Source organism: Bos taurus, chromosome 3 (genome assembly GCF_002263795.3).
Source record: "Bos taurus isolate L1 Dominette 01449 registration number 42190680 breed Hereford chromosome 3, ARS-UCD2.0, whole genome shotgun sequence".
Classification (NCBI taxonomy): domain Eukaryota; kingdom Metazoa; phylum Chordata; class Mammalia; order Artiodactyla; family Bovidae; genus Bos; species Bos taurus.
Genome location: NC_037330.1, coordinates 86308712 through 86330380, shown reverse-complemented (window position 1 = coordinate 86330380; position 21669 = coordinate 86308712). Strand labels below are relative to the sequence as shown.

The following is a 21669-nucleotide window of genomic DNA, read 5'->3' as shown; positions in this document are numbered from 1 at the left end:
ACCCTGATTCTTGGATTTAAGCTCTAACCCTATCTTTCCTCAATAATAGTCCTGTTTTTCTTTCCACCCTCACTGACTCAGATTTCAGAAGTAATCACCACTCCTGGTTTGACCTAACTCTAAACCCTTCCACTTTAGGTGCCTACCCTCTTAAATAGAACAGGGTAAAACTCAGGAATCCTTCCATGAAGCTTGATAGGAATCACTTTCTTTTATTCTGGTAAGAGTTGGCTTCCTGCCATGTTACTAGCTGTTTCATTTCTCCTTCAGTGATGCAGGATTGACCTGTGGCACTGGATTCAAAAGAGCGATGGTTAGAGGGTGGGCAACTTAATAGTATGCTTGAACCGAGTAGCCACCTATGTAAATATTTCTCCTTGCCACTTGATAAATGAGGCATGGAGAGGTAAGGGTCATGCATCTGATGTTTGAAAGGAGGCTGGGTAACAGCAGTCAACATCAAAACGTTTAACACCAATGATTCTAGGTTCTTTAAAAACAAAAACAATACTTTTTAAAGAGGTATGATGTGGTCATGTGGTCATAGAGATGAAGCTAAATACCACCAGTAATGGTTGTGTGTCTTAGATAGTAGACGTATGTGTGATTTTTATTTTGAATGATTGGTTGGATAGCTTTTAGTCAAGTGAAAATTGGTTGGATAGCTTTTACTCAAGTGAAACAATAAAGTGAGCCCAGGATTTGAAGTCAGACGTAGCTTGAAAATGTGCCAGCTGTGTGTGACCTCTGAGGTTAGCTCTGTGAGGTCTGTCTGCCTGTCAGTAAGCAGGGGCAGCAGAGGCTTCCTTGCAGGGTCATTGTCAGAATCAAATGGAGAGACTGTCACACAGCAGACAGACAGCAACGGCAGCTACTTTTGAACTGTAGGTCCTGCTTAGTGGCCCTTACTTGCATGTTTACAAGATGGCCTTTGAATCCCAGGCAGCTGGTCACAAGCCATCCACTTTAGGCTCAGAACAGATGGTACCTACCAGCCACCAAGGCCTCCAGCCACAAACAATCAGCTAGAGAAACTAAATAATCACTTGGTCCATCACAGGAACCATGTTTCGTACAAGGTTAGAGATTCGCCTTCTCTTTCCCAGGTTGCACTAGTGCTAAAGAATCCACTTGCCAATGCCACAGACGTAAGAGACGTGGGTTCCATCCCTGAGGTCTTCCCAGGGGATCCTGGAATGGCTACCCACTCCAGTATTCTTGCCTGGAAAATCCCCTGGGCTGAGGAGCCTGGTGGGCCACAGTCCATGGGGTCACAAAGATTCGGACACAACTGAGTGACTGAGAACACTTCACACTTGAGTATTTAAATTATCAGCCCTCAGTTTCATCATCAATATGATAGGAAACTCCCCTTTGCTGTGCCTTAGTTGTAAAAGAGTCCTTGCCTCCTTGTGTACACAACCAGTGTTTATTCTCAAATCAATATGCCCTCTTTGTTATGGTGGGTTTTAAAAAAATTCCTTTCCTGAAACGCCCACTCAGAGAAGTAAATTACCTCAGAGACATACCGGGAGGTGAGAACACACCACATTCACCAATTGGCTGAAACGTGTTTTCCCTGCTTCATTTTGCAAGTACAACACTACCCAGAACGGAAAGTTATTTTCTGGTTCTTTGAAGAGCTGTGATTTCTAACATAAGGCCATATGCTGCTCAAACTGCTGGAGAGGTTGAGCGCTGTTCCAAGGGCTCTTCAAAACAAGCACAGTGCAACGTGCGTGTGGAAAACTAGGAGGGAGTCAGGAAAGAAGCACTATGAGATCTTAGCCAGTTCCCAGAGGACTGACTCCCAGCTAGAGACGGACATGGCTGAACAGAGTCAGATGTGGGGGAGTCAGCAATTCTGGTGAGTGTGTGCAGAGAAGCCAGAGGCTGTATCCCTGTGGCTTCGCCTGATTGGGAGATAGATGATCGAGTTGGAAGCTCATGGACCAATTAAGCAGCGTTTGAATGATATATTTGTAAGCCTTGGAAACACGTGGACTCTTTGACATGAGTTTATTGATTTTTTTGGTTCTGATTTAATATTGTTTTATGTACCATTCTTTCACATATTGTTTTTGCCTATGAAAAAATTGACTCTTATAATGAAGTTTAATATCTTCAGTATCATTTAACTGGTTTTCAGATAATGTATTTTTTTTATTAAAGCAACTAATTTAGCAGCTAGTATGATGATTTGTAATAGGTGCTTTTTTTTTCAGGAATCATGACCTACCAAGCACCATGATAGATGCCTTCCAAGCATCATCACCAGCTTTCTTTATAACCCTGCAAGACAGTATTATTACCGCATTGAAAACAGTGGAGAAATTGAGGGTCAGAGAGTCTAAGTAATTCACTCAGGGAAGAAAAGACCAGAAGTAGTAGTAGAACCCAGTCAGTTCAAACCGAGGTCACTGACATTCTCAAATGAAAAATTAAATCTTTGTATTTTTGGCATTCCTTTTGTTCTGTTTTCAATCTGTCTGAAATATTTCTCCCTTAGTTTAGTGATTTTTTTTTTTTAATTGCAGTATAGAATCAGTCTTTTCTTAGTGCTTTTTATCTTCCCTGTATGCACCAAATGACAAAACTGGGGCTAGGGGGCAGTGTGGATTGTGAACAGGATCCTTTCTCAAGATAGTGTATCATGATAAAAGATTGAGGAGTAAATCAGGTGGAAATCTGCCAGGAAGACCTAAGAGATGAATAATGGGAAATAATTAAGGCCAGAGGACCCAGGATGGGATCCAAGTTGTGTGTAAATCCAAGACAGGGTTATATGACAGCAAATGTGAACCAGGACTGTTGACCAAAACAGCCTTGTTAAGTGCATATTAAAATATATGATTATTTTAGATTTAGATTTTTTAGACTTAGGTTTAGCACATCAGAAGCAAGGCAGATGAAGGTGTGAAGTACCTGGTACATCTGTGCTGTGCTGTGCTAGGTCGCTTCAGTCATGTCCAACTCTTTGCGGTCCTATGAACCGTAGCCTGCCAGGCTCCTCTGTCCATGGAATTCTCCATGCAAGAATACAGGAGTGGGTTGCCACTTCCTACTCCACCTGGTACATCTGGGAAACAGCAAATGGACTAGTGTTCTTGGTATAGAGTTCACCAACAAAATAGGCTGTGAAGGAGAATGTCAGTCCGTTCTCCCATTGTCATATGTGTATTAGTTGTCCATTGCTTCTGGAATAAATTACCACAAGCCTAGTGGCTTAAATGTATTTTTTATATTTATTTGTAAATGATTTATCTAACGTTGGCTCTGCTGGGTCTTCGTTGCTACGCACGCACTTTCTCTAGTTGTGGCGAGTGGGGCTCCCCTTTGCTGTGTTCAGGCTTCTCATGGTGGTGGCTTCTCTTGTTGCTCAGGCCTCAGTGGTTGAGGTGCACAGGCTTAGTTGCTCCATGGTATGTGGAATCTTTCCAGACAACGTATCAAACCCTTGTCTCCTGCGTTGGCAGGCAGATTCTTAACCACTGGTCCACAAGGGAAGTTCAAGGCTTAAATTTATTATCTCACAGTTATGTAGGTCAGAAGCCCAGGCTGGCCCAACTGGTTTCTCTGCTCCTGTTTTCACAAGACCAGAACTAAGGGAGGTTCTGGGAATAATCTGCTATCAAATCCTTCAAGTTGTTGGCCAAACTCAGCTCTGTGCAGTTGTAAGACAGAGGTGCCTGTTTCCAACATAGCTGTTAGCTAGGGATCCTCAGGTTTGAGAGGCCACATGAATGCCTTGGCTCATCATCCTCTTTCTCCATCTTCAGAGCCAGCAATGGCAGATCAAGTCCTTCCCATGTTTTGAATCTCTCTAATTTCCACTTCTACCTCATCTCTCCTACATTATTCTACTGTATCTCTTGACTGACTCTTCTGTCTTCCTCTTCTGTCTTTAATAGCTCACAGGATTACATTGGGCCCAAATGGATAATCCAGGGTAATATCCCTATTTTAAGATCAACTGGCTAGTAACCAGTTCCATCTGCAAAAGCCCGTTATAGCAGTGCCCAAATTAGTGTTTGGTAGGGTAGTCAGGGGAGAAGGCAATGGCACCCCACTCCAGTACTCTTTCCTGGAAAAGTCTCATGGACCGAGGAGCCTGGTGGGCTGCAGTCCATGGGGTCACTAAGAGTCAGACATGACTGAGCAACTTCATTTTCACTTTTCACTTTCATGCATTGGAGAAGGAAATGGCAACCCACTCCAGTGCTCTTACCTGGAGAATCCCAGGGACGGGGGAGCCTGGTGGGCTGCCATCTGGGGTCACACAGGATCAGACATGACTGAAGTGACTTAGCAGCAGCAGCAGGATAGTCAGGGGATGTTAACCTAAATTTGGCCTATCACATTGTGTTAATACATTTATATGCATTTCCCATTTCTGGATGAGTTTTTGACAATGCCAAGTGTTGGTCTCCATCCCTGATACTGATAACCTATAAATATTTTGGGGAAATTTTATCTCCCTTTCTCTTCCAGGCTGCTGACTATCTGAGACCTGTTCTCCAATCTCTGGCCTCTCTCCAGAGGTTTACCGGACATCTTTCTCTGATCCTCCTTATTTCCTTGCTATATGCCCATCATCTCCTTCATTACTGACTGAACAGCAGAGCGTTTCTTATTCCTTTGTGTTCTGAAAAGTTTTCAGTCAATTCCCTTGAGCCTTGGATACTCCATCAAACTCTGATGACCCTAGAAAATCTTGTGACAAAGAATCTCGTTTTCTTGTCTTTCATAATGTTTAGAAACCCCTCGAGCTCTATTTCTAAGCATTTTTTTTCTTACCAATATACATAATCACTTAATTTTTTGAACAACTAAGAAGGGAAAAACTTAGCTAACTAAATTACTAATAGACCTTTGTTTATAATCTCAACTACTCCGTGGCCTATGGACCTATAATTGACATAACCAGGGTTTAGGGCAATTGTTCCTACAATTTATCACGCATTCAGGCCTTGCTAAAAATGCAGATTGCTGGGCCCCCACCAAAAGCTCAGTAACTAGAAGTTGGATCACAGGAAATCTGCCTTTAACTCAGACCTCAGGAAAGCGTTAAGAGAGAAGCCCAAGTTCACACAGCTGCCTGGGGGGTACAGGATTTCAGCTGAAGTCTAGGGTGAAGATCATGTGTCTTTCCTTTCACAGAATGAACGGAAGTGTGTAGGTTGATAAGGACTAAGGCTTCTCCAAGAAGTCCTTGAAAGTGAGTCTTCCACTGTCCTATTGCTGGCCGCTCATCGGGGCACCCTGCTTCTCCACACTCCTGGACGTCTCACATGATCCTGATCTGACACCCAGCACTCTTTCTGCTCTGCCTTCCCCACCCTATACCACTACTGGTCTTCAGTCCCCATCGCTGATACCCTGGGAGTACCCACAGCATGTTGCAGGAGATCTTTTGTTTCTATATCCCAATTAGTGAATGAGATTGAGCCGCTCATGTAATTCAGAAGAACAGAAGTGAACATTTATTAAGAGAAAAGGGAAGAGTATGAACATTTATTAAGCGCTATAAGTGTCTAGCTCTTGTCGATTTGGTACAGCTTGCATAAAAGGTTAGATGCTTTGCAAATGATAACTCATTTAATTATTAAATACCTTGAGGTATTATTATTCTTATTTTACAGAATTTAAAAAACTGAGGCTCAGACAACAAAACTCACAATTGTCCTGCCGTCAATCAGAGAGAACATCTTACTCCAAAGTGTATCGTCTTTCTTTCACCTTTATAAATCCCAATAGTATTTACATAAATGTTTTATAATCGTACCTAGGAGGTTGAAATTATCCATTGCAGTTCACGTCTCTTTGGCCACCATATGCCTCTAAATATTAATTATGAATGTTTTCTGTTACAGTCTTCATTTCACAATAGTCAAAATAAATAAAATATGCTTACCATTGGAACTCTCCATGGGGGCTTCCCCACTCATTTCACTCTCTCCCAAGCATTTGAAACAGGCACATGTGCATCTATAAACAGATTCCTTCCAGTTATGCTTCCTTTTCATATCTTCTTACTGATGGAGCCATTCAGCCTTCAGCCAAGAGTATCGGCTCCTCTGGCCTGTTCCAGCTTTCTGGCTGGTTGCAAAGCTGTGCCTCCCCCAGGACATCCTGGCATCTCCAGGGCTCTGACACCTCTTGCCATGATAGCTCCATGAGGGTCCTCTGTAGCCTCCTGAGTGGTCCACATGACAGACACACCTTAGAAAGTTCCATCTTGGGTTGACTGTCATTTGATTTTTGTCAAGATGAGGCTGGGATGCCTGATACTTGAGGGAGAATCAAATGATTATCTGTTCTTCTACTGTCTCCATTGGCAAATAAGGTGAGATGTCAAGAAAGCAGGGACCCTGGGCCATAGTAATTTCACAGTTTAGAGAGAAGTGTCTTTCACTGAGTCACATTTCAACTCATGTCTCTGGTATTAGTGGTGAGGGAATGTTGGAAATAGCCATGGGAGAACCATTCTTGCTTATTACTCCCTTTTGATACTGAAGGCCTTCCATATGATGGTCCATGTAATAAATTCCTCCCCAGGAATAATTTTGTCTCTCTTGAAGAGTGATATGTTTTATTTGTCATAAATGAAAGGCTGTGCCATCCATCATGTTTCTTTTTTTGCCATAGCTACTAGTAAACCAGCTCAAGAGTTAAATTTAGTACTCATTTACCTTGATCATCTCATTCTCCGTTTCTGAAGAAAAGAAACTATCTTCTCTTTTCTTCCCTATGATTTCTGAGCTTTGAAAACACTCAGAATTTAGAGAAGGGTTCATCGTATCTTTTTGTTTGAATATAAATACGTTGGGGAAGTTCTCCTGAATAGTTGCTGGGATTAAGAAACCTCAATCTAGTGGTATTTTAGTCCTCCTCTCTCATGGGTTCTTACTAATTGAGAAGAGTATCAGAACCAGTTACATTGTCAATGTTATTATACAGGGCCCTAATAAATTAATAGGAAAATGGTCTATATAAAAAGTCAAAACCCTCCATCACAGTTTATCCACATGTGGCATTCAGGACCCTCCTGTGGATGGATGTTGATCTGCCAAACAGACTCGTACCCAACCACATGGAGGACCATGGTCTGATTCACACCTCACTGATAGCCAGCGAGAGGAAGCTAAAGGTAGACTACCTATTGGACTGACTCTGAAAGAGAGCTCTAAACTGTGGCCCAATAACTTTTCCTACCCTGTTGAGGTCAGGCCAGTTGTGAAGAAGAGAGAAAGAGAGACCACTTATGACTTGTAATCTTTACCAAGCACCACTGCACTCCCTGGGGCTGGTGTTCACAGAGGGTGTTTGGCTGAGGGGCCTTAGGGCAGGGCTGAAATCCTGTCCACTCTGCTCCTTTTTATAATTCACTCTTCTCGATGGAATGTCTTGCATTTAGTCCACCTAGCAGGAGCACCGTTTTCTAAATCACACAACAGCCCCATATAACCTACAGGGTCACTTCTTCTGCTTCCCAGGTGGTGCAGTGATTAAGAATCTGCCTCCAATGCAGGAGACATGAGTTTAATCTCTGGGTCAGGAAGATTCCCCTGGAGTAGGAAATAGCAACCCAGGTGGTTCAGATGGTAAAGAATCTGCCTGCAATGCAGGAGACCCTGGTTTGATTCCCGGGGTTGGAAAGATCCCCTGGAGAAGAGAATGGCTATCCACACCAGTATTCTTGGGGCTGCCCAGGTGTCTCAGACAGTAAGGAGTCTGCCTGCAATGAGGGTTCTGCTGGCAGAATCTTCCTGCAGACTGGGTTTGATTCCTGAGTCAGGAAGATCCCCTGGAGGAGGGAATGGTTACCCAATCCAGTATTCTTGCCTGGAGAATTCCAAAGGAGACTGGCAAGCTACAGTTCATGGGGTTTCAAAGAGCCAGACATGACTGAGCAACTTAATACTTTAACTTACTTTCTTTTACTGCAGTCTCATAGAAATCACTTCTCTGTGAGGAAGAGAAAGTGTGGAGGTTCGGGGAGGGGGAAGAGCATGGGGTAAGCAACTATTAAGTGATGGTCCAGTGTTTTTCTTTCTTGGGGTGTGGAGAAAATATACCCACTCCACCTCTGTGAATTTATGAGGGGCTGAGGGAATAGATACTGTCTTTCCTGGTGGCTCAGACAGGAAAGAATCTTCCTGCAGTGCAAGAGACCCAGGTTTGATCCCTCTATTGGGAAGACCTCCTGGAGAAGGGAATGGCTACCCACTCCAGTGTTCTCGCCTGGAGAATTCCATGGTCAGAGGAGCCTGGTGGGCTATAGTCCGTGGTGTCCTAAAGAGTCAGACATGACAGGAACAACTAACATTTTTGCTTTTTTTTTCACTTTTATAATTGTATATGACAGAGAGGGATAGGATGTTAGAAGAGAGAATGGCATTCATAAAGAAAAAGGAGCACTGAAGCACCACACATTCACCAAGTGTTAGCTTAGTGCTGCTGTGTACCAGGTCAATGGCAGGCATGGGAGGTACTGTGGTGAGTAACACAGAGTCTGTCAGAACACCTGGGTTCTGGCTTCCATGAACCTCTGGATTCTCTCTTAAGCAAACTGCTTTCTCCTCTGTGTCATAAACCTCTATGTTATCAGTGTGGTTCATGTTCTCCTAGTTCCAACATTCTTACTGCATATTTAGGCCTCTGGAGAACTTTCTGAGAGATGTTCCTTCCGAGTTCTTGGCTGGAGAATATGTACCCCAAGAGCTCCTTTCTGGTTTCTCCTTCAAACCTCCCATGCTCCTTTGTGTTCATATCAACACCACTACTATCATTGAGTGGCTTCATAATCTGCCCTCTATCAGCAGGTAGCTCTACTGAATTCAGGAATACCCACTTTAGCAGACTTAGATGAGTAATCAGAACAGCTGGGTGACTTCCCTGGTGGTCCAGTGGTTAAGACCCTGTGCTTCCACTGCAGGGGACGTGAGTTAGATCCCTGGTCAGGGAACTAGATCCCACAGGCTATGCAGCCAAAAAGTTAAAATATAAATAAATAAATAAGCATGTGCATGTGCCGTGTGCTCAGTCGTGTCTCGCTTTTTGCAACCCCACCGAATGCAGCCTGACAGGCTTCTGTGTCCGTGGGATTCTCCAGGCAGGGATACTGTAGTGGGTTGTCATTTCCTACTTCAGGGAATCTTCCTGATCCAGGGATCGAACCCACACCTCCTATATCTCCTGCATTCCAGGCGAATTCTTTACCCACTCAGCTATCAGCAACCCACCCCCCCCCCAAAAAAAAAAACAGCCGGAACACAGGATGTTAAGTGAGAATAGAAAAGATGAGACACTGGGGAAGAGAGCGGGATTGACCATGGGCAGAATCACTCACAGAAGACAGGGAAGGTGTTTCTGCTTCAGACTGAAGGCAATGGGGGCAGAATTTTTCACATGATCAGTTTACTTTTGAGAATAAGCACTAGCTCCCTTGTAGAGAGGAGCAAGCCCCATTGGAAACAAGGAGATTTGATCAGGAGCTATTTCAGCAATCAGGAAGAATGTGCGGAAGGACCTGGATTAAGGAAGTGACTGACAAGATGAAGAGAGGGGATGGATTCAAAATAAATTTGGGAGCTCAAATGTACAAGACTTGGAGACTGATTAAACACAAGAAGGGAGAGGGAAGTCAGGGGAAAGTGCTCCCAGGTTTCTGGTTTGAGTAGTGGAGGGATATCTGTGCCCTGTAACAGGCCAAGGCTGACGCCTTAATCCTGGCCGGAGGTGGAATCTGGAGAAAATGATAAATGGGGCTGGAGCGATTGAAGGACAGAGACCTGGGTAGACCACTAGGCTCCCCCGTTTTAGTGCAGGCTGCATGTCACCACTTCATTGAACTCAGAAATGTAAATACCGTTGCTGCTGCTGCTGCTTCTAAGTCGCTTTAGTCATGTCCGACTCTGTGCAACCCCATAGACGGCAGCCCACCAGGCTCCCCTGTCCCTGGGATTCTCCAGGCAAGAACACTGGAGTGGGTTGCCATTTCCTTCTCCAATGCATGAAAGTGAAAAGTGAAAGTGAAGTCGCTCAGTCATGTCCGACTCTTAGCGACCCCATGGCCCTCAGCCTACCAGGCTCCTCCATCCATGGGATTTTCCAGGCAGGAGTACTGGATGTAAATTAATTTTGTCATGAAAATCTGAAGTGAACTGTGGCACTGATGCCCACCAGCTTCGGACTAGACTTAAAGAAACCGGCAGTCTTCACCCTCTAGAAATGTCCCAAGAGAACACCTTCACAAATGGGAGACATGAAAGTGAGACCATGAACAAGTCTTGAAACTACCCAAATCCAGTAACCTGTTGTCCTGGAACCTCTCAGAAATTTACATGCTCCATAAAAAAGCATGTGGTTTGGATTGACTTTAATTGAATTCCCTTGCAAACCACAGATTCTAAGTTATCCCCTAGTAGGTATAACATTCAGAGAAGGCAATGGCACCCCACTCCAGTACTCTTGCCTGGGAAATCCCATGGATGGAGGAGCCTGGTAGGCTGCAATCCATGGGGTCGAGAAGAGTCAGACATGACTGAACGACTTCACTTTCACTTTCATGCATTGGAGAAGGAAATGGCAACCCACTCCAGTGTTCTTGCCTGGAGAATCCTAGGGACGGGGGAGCCTGGTAGGCTGCCATCTATGGGGTCGCACAGAGTCGGACATGACTGACGTGACTTAGCAGCAGCAGCAGCAGCAGGTATAACATTTATAGGAGACATGTTAGTTTACTCTGAATACCCCACTGATTTCTAACAGTAGCAGAACTCAGAATAAGATCATCTTTTACTAGAATGCCAGAGCTACATGTTGATTTCTGTAAGCCAAAGAAAATAGGTGTTGGTAATAAAAGAATAATGTTTTCAGATAAGAAGAAAAATATTTAATTCATTCCATGCTAATAAATATCAAACACAATCTCCTAAGAAAAACCACACACAATCTCCTTATACTGTTTGGTTTGTTTTTCTCTAATCCAACGCAAGGCATTTTCTTTGGGGGAAGAAAGAATACTTTTTCCAGGTCTGGAGATTAAACAATTTAGTAGTCGCTTCACGTTCAGCTTACAAAAAGGGGATTTGCATATGAACTTGCTTCGGCAAGAAAACACATCTGAGCGTGTTTCATGGGAACTATCTCTAACCATGGCTCCATCTTTTCTTTTCTTCATCCCTATAGGTCACTGGATTGAAACTATCTCAGGACCTCGATGATCTTGCCATTCTCTACCTGGCCACAGTTCAAGCTATTGCTGTAAGACACTTGAATGCCATTTTTAAAGAGATTTAGGTCTATTGATAAAGTTGAGACTGCATATCCCCCAGGATACATCATATGCTGTTGTGACAGAGATTCTAGGGAGCTTGCCAAAAATAGATGCTTGTCCAGAAGGAAATTCTGAAGATCTTTATCTACTTTACTAATAGCTTCACATAGCTGAGAACTAAAAGGAGTTAAAATCTTAGAACATCTTACCTACCATTTATCTACTTTGTCTTCTAAGTTCAATTAAATAGAAGCAAGCAAGCAGATGCCATGTTCTTGTGCATTAAGAAGAGCTGGCATTAAGAATGTCCAGATTTATAAAATATGTGATATTGTTCACTTTACAAAAGCATCCAGTCCGGGGTTCCTTTAAATAGTAAGCTTCCTTGGAACATGAAAATGTTTGTTTTTATAAATAGGTGCTTAAACGAAAGCATTGGATGGTTAGGGAAGGAGAAAGGGGAGAATTCAGTGTTAGGAACTCCTAAACTGAAGATCAACCAGAAATGAAAACAAGTTTTTAGAAGGTCAAGCATCACTGTCTAAGGACTCATTGTCTAGAGGTGATCTGTGAGTGAGCTACAGGAGGGCTCTAAACCCTGAAATAACATGAAAGATTGCATGTATGTGCATGTTAGAAAGTGCATTTGAAGGGAGTGAGTCATGGCTTTCAGGATCTCAGAGCTGGTAGGAACTCCAAAATAACAATAATCCAGTGAGGCTTAGTTGCTCTGCTCTGGAAAGGGAGTTGGAGACTAAAGGAAAGGAGAATCAGTTCCCTGAATTCTGAGTCATAGTTTATTTTTCATAAATATACCTACTTAAGCAAAGTACTTTTATTTATTCATGCTATATAGATATAACTATATGCTATTCAATTACTCTGTTCTCCACATGCCACTTTCATATCCTCATTGGTTTAAAGAATAGAATTACATACATAGTTTCTATATGTCCATATCATCAACTAAAGTACTTTCCTTTTGTTTGGATTTACCCAGGTACCACATACATACAATAAAAGAGCCGAGTTGGCCAACACAATTAAATAATCCTTTTTAGCTTATAAACAAGTTCATCTAGAAACAACTTACTGAAGCAACTGTCTTATTGATATAAGAGCTTGTCCAGTCCAGTAATACCAGTCAGCCTGCTTTATTTATGGGAACTTGGTTTAAAAAAAAAAAAAAGGATAGTTCTGACATCTCTCAAAATGGCAAGAGTGACTAGTATGAAAAGATGAAAAAATGGAGAACAGAAATATGCATCAGTAGTAAAGGTAGTTATTTAGTGATCTTGCTTTATAGTAAAGATAATAATAATAAATGATACAGTTTTGAGATATTATGTACCAGGTAGTAGGCTAAATATTTTACATACATTATATGACTTTACCTTATGAGGGAGGAATTATAATCCCTGTTCCAAAGATTAGAATCTAAGCCTAAGTGAGGTTAATTAACTTGCTCAGTTTCATACTGCTAGTAAGTGGCAGAACTGGGATTTAAACCCACAGATTTGTAAAATAAACCTGGGTACACAGTGTATTGAGGAGCTTTTATTTTCTGATGTTAATGTGTGGAAAGTCTTATAGTGGAATGAATCACAGGCATTAAAATGAATAATCTAGGAAAATATCAGAGCTGCATGAGGCTCATCCTTCTGAGTCCCTGCTAAGAGGGAAACATGAAGAAGGAGCCACCCAGGATGAGCCAAGGGTCACCATCATCTGATGATCATCCCTGTTCCCTCTCACTGATGCCCACTGCCTGTGCCAGGCACCAAACAGGGTCCCTTACCCACAGTGAGTAACCCTGTAAGTAGGTGGGCTTGTCTCATTTTACAGACAGGGAACACTGCTTGCCAAGGTCAAACAGCTAGTGCATGGCAGAGTCAGAATCTGAACCTCTGTCCTTCTGCTCTCTGGCTTTTGCTCTTTCATGTTACCATGCTACCATTGCTCTTGGATCAGTTTGTAAAAGCTACGTGATTGAAATAAGCCTTCAGGCATTCCCAAGAACAGTTTTGGTTTGACACATTTTAGAAAACATCATTAATCTGGCCAGGATTGTCCCACAGAGTCCCCTTCCTGGTAAGAACAGTGTAGCAGAAATCCAAGAATGTACAATGCAGGCCATGGGTGGGGGAAGGCTGGGGCGGGGGAAGCCAGCTACATTTTCCCGAACACCACACACTTGGCAAATCACTTTTGTTTGTAATAGGTCGTACATGTATTAAAAGCTATCATATTTATTCTCTCCATTGTTTTAATGACCTTTATAGCACCACAAAGGAAAGGCAATTGAAGACAGATTTTTCAATAAGGCTATGTTGTGCAGTCCATTGAACTGTGAGGAGTTCGGTCTGTTTTGCAAAAGTATCTGGGTGTTCTGATCTTTTAGTTCATTTGTGTGTTTTAATGTGCATTTTAATGAGCATTCTAATACCAGAGATTTTCCCATGATGTTCAAAAAAATGTGTTCACTGACTATGAATATTCCTTACACCTATTGATTATAAAGTTATTTAAGCACATTCCTCTCCATAGCAATATCTATGGTTGACATTTTCTAAGAACAGAATGAAATTAAAGAGATATTGTAGTGAAGTTAATTTGAGACTATGCAAAACCCTTCATGAAGTGAAATTCTCTCTTGACCAAGCTTAATTGAAAGACCTGTCAAACACCCAGTTTATCCATAGCCTGTTCATCTATAGTTTTCTTTGCAGAATAGACTCTTTAAAAGTACTATTTGCATTTGAAGTCTCTCTATTTGCATTTGGTTCTGTACATTCCCAGTGGAACGGCCTAATTTTAATTTAAATTTCTCTGTGAAAACATTTTTTCCAGAAAGGTGAGCACAAAATCATTTTAGCACAAAGCCCTTTGGTGGGGCGTTTAAGGAGGGTGGAGTGTTTCACACAGAGTGGCGTTTAAGTTGCCGAAAGGGAAGGCCCTGTAACTAACCAGCAGCCTGAGTGGGAATTTCCTGCTGACAATGCCACACGGAGGATAGATCGGCCATCCCAGCCCCTCTGGAAGGAGCGCCTCTTGTTCTGATCGCTTCGCAACTTTTCCCAGAGAATGTGCTTTGTGTTACTCTCCTCTCAGGCCTGCTAATCACATGAGCCCCCAGGTTTCTGGTTTTAGAAATATCAGAAATATCCATTTTGCACAGCATCTCCATGCACGTTAGGAGGCAGCTTCCCCTCCCCTGAAGCAGACTGCATGGCTTTAAGCAAATTATGGAAATCCTAAATGGGGATAATAATATGCAGCTTTTGATTTTTTTTCATAAAATTAGAAGTGATGTTAAAGAGCATAGCAGAGTGCTTAGCCTATAGCTAATAACCAGAATAGCTCTCATTTCTAAATACCTTCCGTGTACTAGACACTCTTCTGTGAGCTTTACATATGCTGTCTACAGCAGCAACTTTGCAAGGTAAATATTTCTGTATTTCATCAAGTCTAAGACCACATTTTAAATTTTCGTTGCATATTAACATTTTAGACAGTCCATGGAGTTATCAAATGAAAAATATGATGTTTTATTCCCATTTTTAAAATGAGAATTGAGTCATGGAAAGGTTAGGTGTGAATTTGATTCTAAAAGTAGGTAAAATGCCTGAATGCCTTCCCAGGTTTTTTTTTTTTTTTTTGGTTTTGTTTTTTTAATTCAAAAGCCATACTCTTATTTCCTAGGTGCAGATTCATGCTCCTAGAGTAGACTAGGGTTACCTGGAATCCACGGACACCAAATGATCCATGGCAGATGTAAGGCCATTTGTAGGGCTCCTAAAATTAATTATAATACTATTTTATATATGACTTTTTTCTGGGGAGGTCAGTAGGCTTTATCGTATTCTCAAGAGGGTTCATGACCGCCGCAAAAAGCTTAAGAAAGAACACCTGGGGGTAATCAGGCATATTCAATAAGCAGGATCTGGTCTTATAGGGTACAACATGTTTTAATCTTTTCTTTAACACACTACATCTGTGGATGATCTTTGGCGGCCCAAGTTTTATCTAATCCATATTCTTACTAGACTCGCTAATAGCTCCAACAAACCTGAAGACCTGTGGGCTGGAAATGCCTGGTTCTGCTCCTGAACTGCCCCCACTATTGCAGGAAAGGGGACCTCTTCCAGGACTCAAAAAGGGGTCTAATACTCGGAAATGAACTGTCCAAGGAGACACACGTGCCGACAAAACAAGAGACTTTATTGGGAAGGGGCACCCGGGCAGAGAGCAGCAGGGTAGGGAACCCAGGAGAACTGCTCTGCCACGTGGCTCACAGTTTCAGGTGTTATGGTGATGGGATTAGTTTCCTGGTTTTCTGTGGCCAGGGCCCTTCCTGGTGGTGCAAGCACTGCTCAGTCAAGATGAATGTCAGCAAGAAGGATTCTGGGAAGTAGTAGGACATGTGGTGTCTCCTTTTGACCTTTCCTGAACTCTTCCACTTGGTGGTGGCTTATTAGTTCCAGGTTCCTTGCTAGGACCTCCTCCATCCCTCATCATTTACTCCACAGCTATCAGGATTTTCTGCATCCTGATGATTTCCTAAACCCTCTTCCCTTCCTTTGGTGAAGCTCAGATACTGCATGTCCTCAAGCTGAGCTGTCGTCGCCTTCTTTGTGCACTTGAATGCCATCTGACCAGAACCACTGTCTACCTTCACTGAACCTGTGAAGCCCACACCCCACCTTCTTGGTGTTTGCACCATCTCTTACCTCCCCGATCCTTAACCTCCCTTTCTCCCTTGACCTTCTCCTTCCCCTTGACCTTTTCTTCCATCTGCTTCAGCCACTTCCTGTGTGCACACCTGGGACTTGGTCACTCTCCATAGTTGCTCTGTCTGAACATCTCAAGGGCTATCGTGACACCAAAATACCTTCTCCCTCATTTCTTCCCAGAGCCACTTTCTCTAACATCACTGTGCAGCTGCCTCCTAACATCATATCACAGTTCATCTTTTTGTTTTTAATCCTCTCTCAAATAAATGATGATTTGGAGACTTCCAGTTTTTTAATGTTCTAGGAAATTATGGTTTTTAGCTACTCTAATACCCTACCTAAAACTAATGACTTATGTATTAAGATTCACCTTGATGACCCTATGGTAGTATCTTCTTGTCAAGCATCAGTTTTTACTGAGTTTCGTGAACTGAACAAGACAAGGATGAAAATAACACATTTTCAAAAGATAGGAAGACACAAGGGCTGAAATGAAAATACGGTGAAGCTTGAGCCAAACAGGGCATGTGGTTTCTGCATCATCTCAGATCACTAAGGACTGATGAGGAATGGATTCTGGCACTGGACACCGTCTCATTAGAACCACTACCTGGCTTCAGGTGATAACAAAGGTTCTTTTAGCCCTTTGCCAGCCTGAAGTCTTGTGGCTCACCTTCCTTGTGCAATGAGAGCCCTCTTTCTATGTTTCTGCTGCTAAGTTTGTTGGCGCCATTTCCAAGGAACTAACTTCTTTAGTTCCTCTTTAAGGAAGGAAAACTGACTTAGAGATCTCCAGCAGCGATCTTTTGAAACAGAGTTTTTTGGAGCAGAGCTGCCAGTCACTCCATTCCCCATAACTTATAGAGCAGAGGTCCCCAGCCTGCCAGGTTGCACAGCAGGAGGTGAGTGGCAGGTGAGCTAGCGAAGCTTCATCTGTATTTACAGTTGCTCCCCATCACTCATGTTACCAACTGAGCTCTCCTTCCTGTCAGATCAGCCACAGCATTAGATTCTTATAGGATCACGAATCCTGCTGTGAACTGCACATGTAAGGGATCTAGGTTGCACGTTCCTTATGAGAGTCATCCAGAAACCACCAACCCCACGCCAGTCTGTGGAAGAATTGTCTTCCACAAAACTAGCCCCTGGTGCCAAAAAGTTTATCGTAGAGGATCTGGACCATAGTGGATACTCATCAAATCTGTGTAGTTGAATGAACTGTGTTAACACTGTCAACTTGTTTTGTCAACGTATGACTACTGATAGAAGCAAATGGTATAATAATTCAGAAGGTTTTGGAATCAGGCAGACCCAGGTTGGAATTCCCACTCTGCAACTTAATATAATGGCATTATCACGAGCAATGTAATCTCCTTGAGTCCTGACTTTCTAAGAGAGTATATATATGTCAGGCTCCAAGTGCAGGTTCTACTGCTGGGTAAACACTTAGCAAATGTTCTATATCATTTCCCTTTGCTACCATGCTGATGCTTTCTTCTATTTTTCCTTTTAAGTTCGGGACGCGCCTCATTATAGAGGCCATGGAGTCAGCAGGGCACTCGATCAGCACCCTTTTCCTGTGTGGTGGCCTCAGCAAGAATCCCCTTTTTGTGCAAATGCACGCCGACATCACTGGTAAGTATGGGGAGGAGGAGTAGAGATTATCCTAGACTTGACAGCACATGAATGTGGCCAAGATCTAGACAGGGTAGAAAAAAGGAGGATATAGGTGGGGTGCCATATTATTTGGAGCATTTATGTTAAAATGATTTTTTTCTTAAGTTAACTGCTGTTGTCATACCAGGAAAAGTGACTTCTATGTGTATCCAACTACTGGATGATGGTAAGAAATAAGAGAAGTTGGCAAGGGCCAGATCTTAGTTTTCAAATATTTACTTAAGAGTCTTGAGTACCTCTTCTCATACCCCACTTTGGGTAGTATTGAAGATACAGAAATGAAAACATGATTCTTGCCCCCAGAGAGCTCAGGGTCTGTGGAAGAAGGCGGACAGAAAACAGACACATCACATCTAGTGTAGCAAGAGCTTTGAGTGAGAAAAGCACAGGGTGTTATGGAAACACCATGACCTTGCCCTGGTTTGGATCTGTAACAGTGCAGGGCAAGTGACTGGCGGAAGTGATAAGCAAACCATCTTGAAGAAAGATTGCCGAGCCTGGCTATGGTGGGAGCTGCAGGTGTCTGGCTGCTGGTGGGAATTTGAGCCCTGATTGAAATGTCAAGATCCTGTGATTCCTTCTCAACTCATCAGAACCAGAGATCATGACACAGATGGAGGGAATCCTGGGTAATGGGCTGATCCTTCTGTGATCTGAACAGACAAAAGCAAGCAGGCTTCATAGTGCAGACTCCCGAGCCCCATGGAAGGGACCCCATGAATAGGAGGCCTGCTTGAGTCCCAGTGGCTGACCTGGGCTCCTTTCCCTCTGGACCTGCTGCCCTCATGCCTTTTGCTCCCTTTTCTCCCACTGTCTCCTGAGAACTCATGTTCCCACTCCCCACCACCACACGGAGGCCAGGTACCAGGGCAGGGCAACCAGAGGGAAGTGGGAAAGGATTGAACCCTGCTCACAGCCCAACTCCAGTCTCATCTGATTCTCCCTCCACTGGCCTCCATTCATCATGATCTCTTGCTGCCCCCCTGTCCCCTGTATGCCATACCTCTGATGAATGGGGGCTCCAGTTTTCTGCCAGACTCTCCCTTCCCCCCTCCAGGCCACGAAGATATCCACAGGTCAGAGCTTTCCCACACATAATGGGCAACATCACCCTCTTCACGTTATGAGATCAAACTCTGTTGCTGAACCCCTTCTTAGAGGTAGGGAAACAGAAGCATAGGCCAGTGAACAGTATCAAAAGCACATGGTCTAAGGGTAAGTATGTAAAAATAGGAGTAGAATTGACTACACTCAACTGCACTCCTACTCTGTGTCAAGGTAAATCACTTTATTTACATTTAATCTGCACACACCACCAAAGGTAGGAATCGGTGCCCCTGTCTTACAGCAGGGAAACTGAGGGTCAGGGAGGTGACTTATATTGACCATCCAAGGTCAGACACCTGGTAGGTGCCAGACTAGGATGGTACCAGGTGTGTCCAGACCTAATGTCCTCTACACTATGCTGCTGACCCAGGTTTCTTAACTTTTCTGCCCAGTTTATAACCATTTAATGATGAATCCCCCTTTCCTAAAGTGTCCAAAACCTATGGAAATGGGCCATATGGAGGCAGAAAAGACGTAAAAAAGGAGCCCAGATTACCTTATAATTTTCCCTAAGAGAAAAGCCATAACTAGCTTGTTCAAATACAATTCATACTTCAGATCTGATCTGTGAGTGACTTTCCAACATCCAGCCTCCAAAGAGCCACCAAGACTTCCTACCTGGATCTAGGAAGGGAGATAGAATCAACCCTGGCTGACACATCACCAGAGGGAATAGGAAACAATGGCCCGAGAGCAGGGCAGCCGGCCCTGACTCTGCACTGTGGCTCCAGCCTTTAGGAAAGTGAGTTCTCTTCCAGGCCTCACACCACTGAGCTGACTCAGAAGAAAGGGGTGCAGTGGCTTCATAGAAAGTTCTACTTTGGAAACTGTTCTGCTTTAGGCTGTCAAATGAAAAGGCTGTTAATCGTTATTTGGATTCCGATTGAAACTGGACCCTTTGTCTCTGACTGTGGACCAGTTACAGTTTTGAACAAAGGGATCTTTTCTTTGGCCTGAAATGCCTCTGCCTGGGGAAGCCTGTGATTGACAAGTGATGGCAAAGTGCATCTGCCTTGAAATGCTTTGGGTTCTGCTAGACTCATTAATGCATCAGATAAAATAGTTCACATTCCAGGCAAAGCTGCCTTCTTCCTCTCCTTCACCCAGCACTCTGCAAAAGGAACACATTTGCATTTGTTTCTGTAAAAGACGGGTACACAAGCTGTGGGTGTATAGGTAGAGTGTTTGGTGCCTTGAAAATTGTAATTGCTCTAGTTTTCCTGCAAACAAAGCTATAGAAAGAACCATAGACCTGATACATGGGTCTCAGGAATACATGTGAAAACATAATGGAATTTGGCAGATTCATTGGAGATAGTATGGAATAATGGAGCAGAGCACTAGCTCTGTGACTTTAGGCAAATTGCTTTACCACTCAGCCTCATTTCCCCCTTCTGAAAGGTAGAAATAATATTCTTTCCCTCATAGAGAGCATGCCGAGGAATAAATACTCATGAGTTTGTGTGCACCAATCTCTGTGCTTAGCTTAAGATAAGTATTCAATGAATGTTAGTTCACTTCTTCCCTTCAGGCAGCCCCACGCCGAAAAGATGGAGGTGCATTTTAGAAAAAAAGAAGTTAAATATTTTGTAAGCAAGTCTTTGCCATTTGGGAAACAGTCTGCTCCTGCCTGCTCCATGCAGGGAGAGCAGGGAGAGCAGGATTTTGCCAACTTGAGAAATGTCCTCTACGTGAGGAAGAGGAATCTTGTTGTACCCTGGGCATATAGTTAACTGTGGTTTCAAGAAATACTTGGTGTGTACTGAGTAATTATAGGTTTCTCTCACTGACTCGGGACTAAATGTTCCTCCTAAATTTTGTTTTGAAAAATTCTGGCCATTTCAGTAGGGGTTTCCCTGTGCCTGTCTTATTCATTATTCAGTCATTTACTCTTTCATGTATTCATTCTCTGAGTTTGGCACGGGCATGTAAAGAAGAACAGTCCTGTCCTGCCAAGAGGCTCATTACAAACAGAAAAAGTGTTCTTGTGCTCTGACCACTCTCCAGAGAGGATAAGGAGACCCAGAGGACGTTGGTGTCAGTATGAGTCAGATCCAAGCAGAGAGCAGATGACACACTCACATTGGATTAACTGGAGATAAGTCCAGTAAAGGGTCTGTTTAGAGGCATGGGCAGGTTTGAGGGAAACCCCGGCCACCAGGCAGTACCATGAGTCTACTCACAGTCTAACTACCCCGAGGCTTCCAGGGGCCAGGGCGGGAGGTAACCCACCTGGGGCTGAGGGGCTGCGTGAAGAAGGGCCGCCTGACTGCAGATGAGCTCAGTCAAGGATGTGATCAGAGGGCAGGGGGCCTGCAGACATGGTCCATACAGGTCAGTGTCCCAGGACCCAAATCGGATAAACATGAAGAATTTGGGATTTTCCAGGCAAGAATAATGGAATGGGTTGCCATGCCCTTCTCCAGGGGATCTTCCAAATCCAGGCATCAAACCCTCATCTCTTGTGTCTCCTGCATTGGCAGGCGGGTTCTTTGCCACTAGTGCCACCTGGGAAGCCCAGTTTAGTGCTTTCTCTAAGCCACAAACTTTTAAGTGCCTTATTTACAATATCACTTTTTTTTTTTTTAAGTATAGAAGTTGGGTCAATTTTTTATGAGAATGTTCCGAAACAGTATTAAAAATGCTCAAATAAGCTTGTAAATTCTCACAACAACTCTGTGAGATCAGTGGAATTTCAACCTCATTTTGCAGCTGGGAAAACAGTCACAGAGAGGTTAAATAACTCACCTAGGGTCACACAGCTAAGACAGGGAGGAAGCCAAAATTCAAACCCTGGCAGCCTGACTCCAGAGTACTTTGGGCTGCAACTGGAGAGCTGAGAGGGGATCCACCCAGCTCCCCCTGGAGTCC

General features: G+C 43.4%; 1 protein-coding gene across 10 annotated transcripts in view; it reads left to right on the top strand.

Annotated features, from left to right (window-relative positions):
- FGGY (FGGY carbohydrate kinase domain containing) overlaps positions 1-21669 on the top strand; it is a 523600-nt gene that overhangs the window by 387618 nt on the left and 114313 nt on the right. For all 10 annotated transcript variants that reach the window (XR_003033849.2, XM_024989463.2, XM_024989462.2 and 7 more), the window contains 2 exons: positions 11194-11268; positions 17529-17649. Coding sequence is in view for 9 of the 10 variants with exons in the window: in XM_024989463.2 (XP_024845231.1) it covers positions 11194-11268; positions 17529-17649 (196 nt within the window). In the remaining variant the exon portion in view is untranslated. The remainder of the gene's footprint in view (positions 1-11193; positions 11269-17528; positions 17650-21669) is intronic.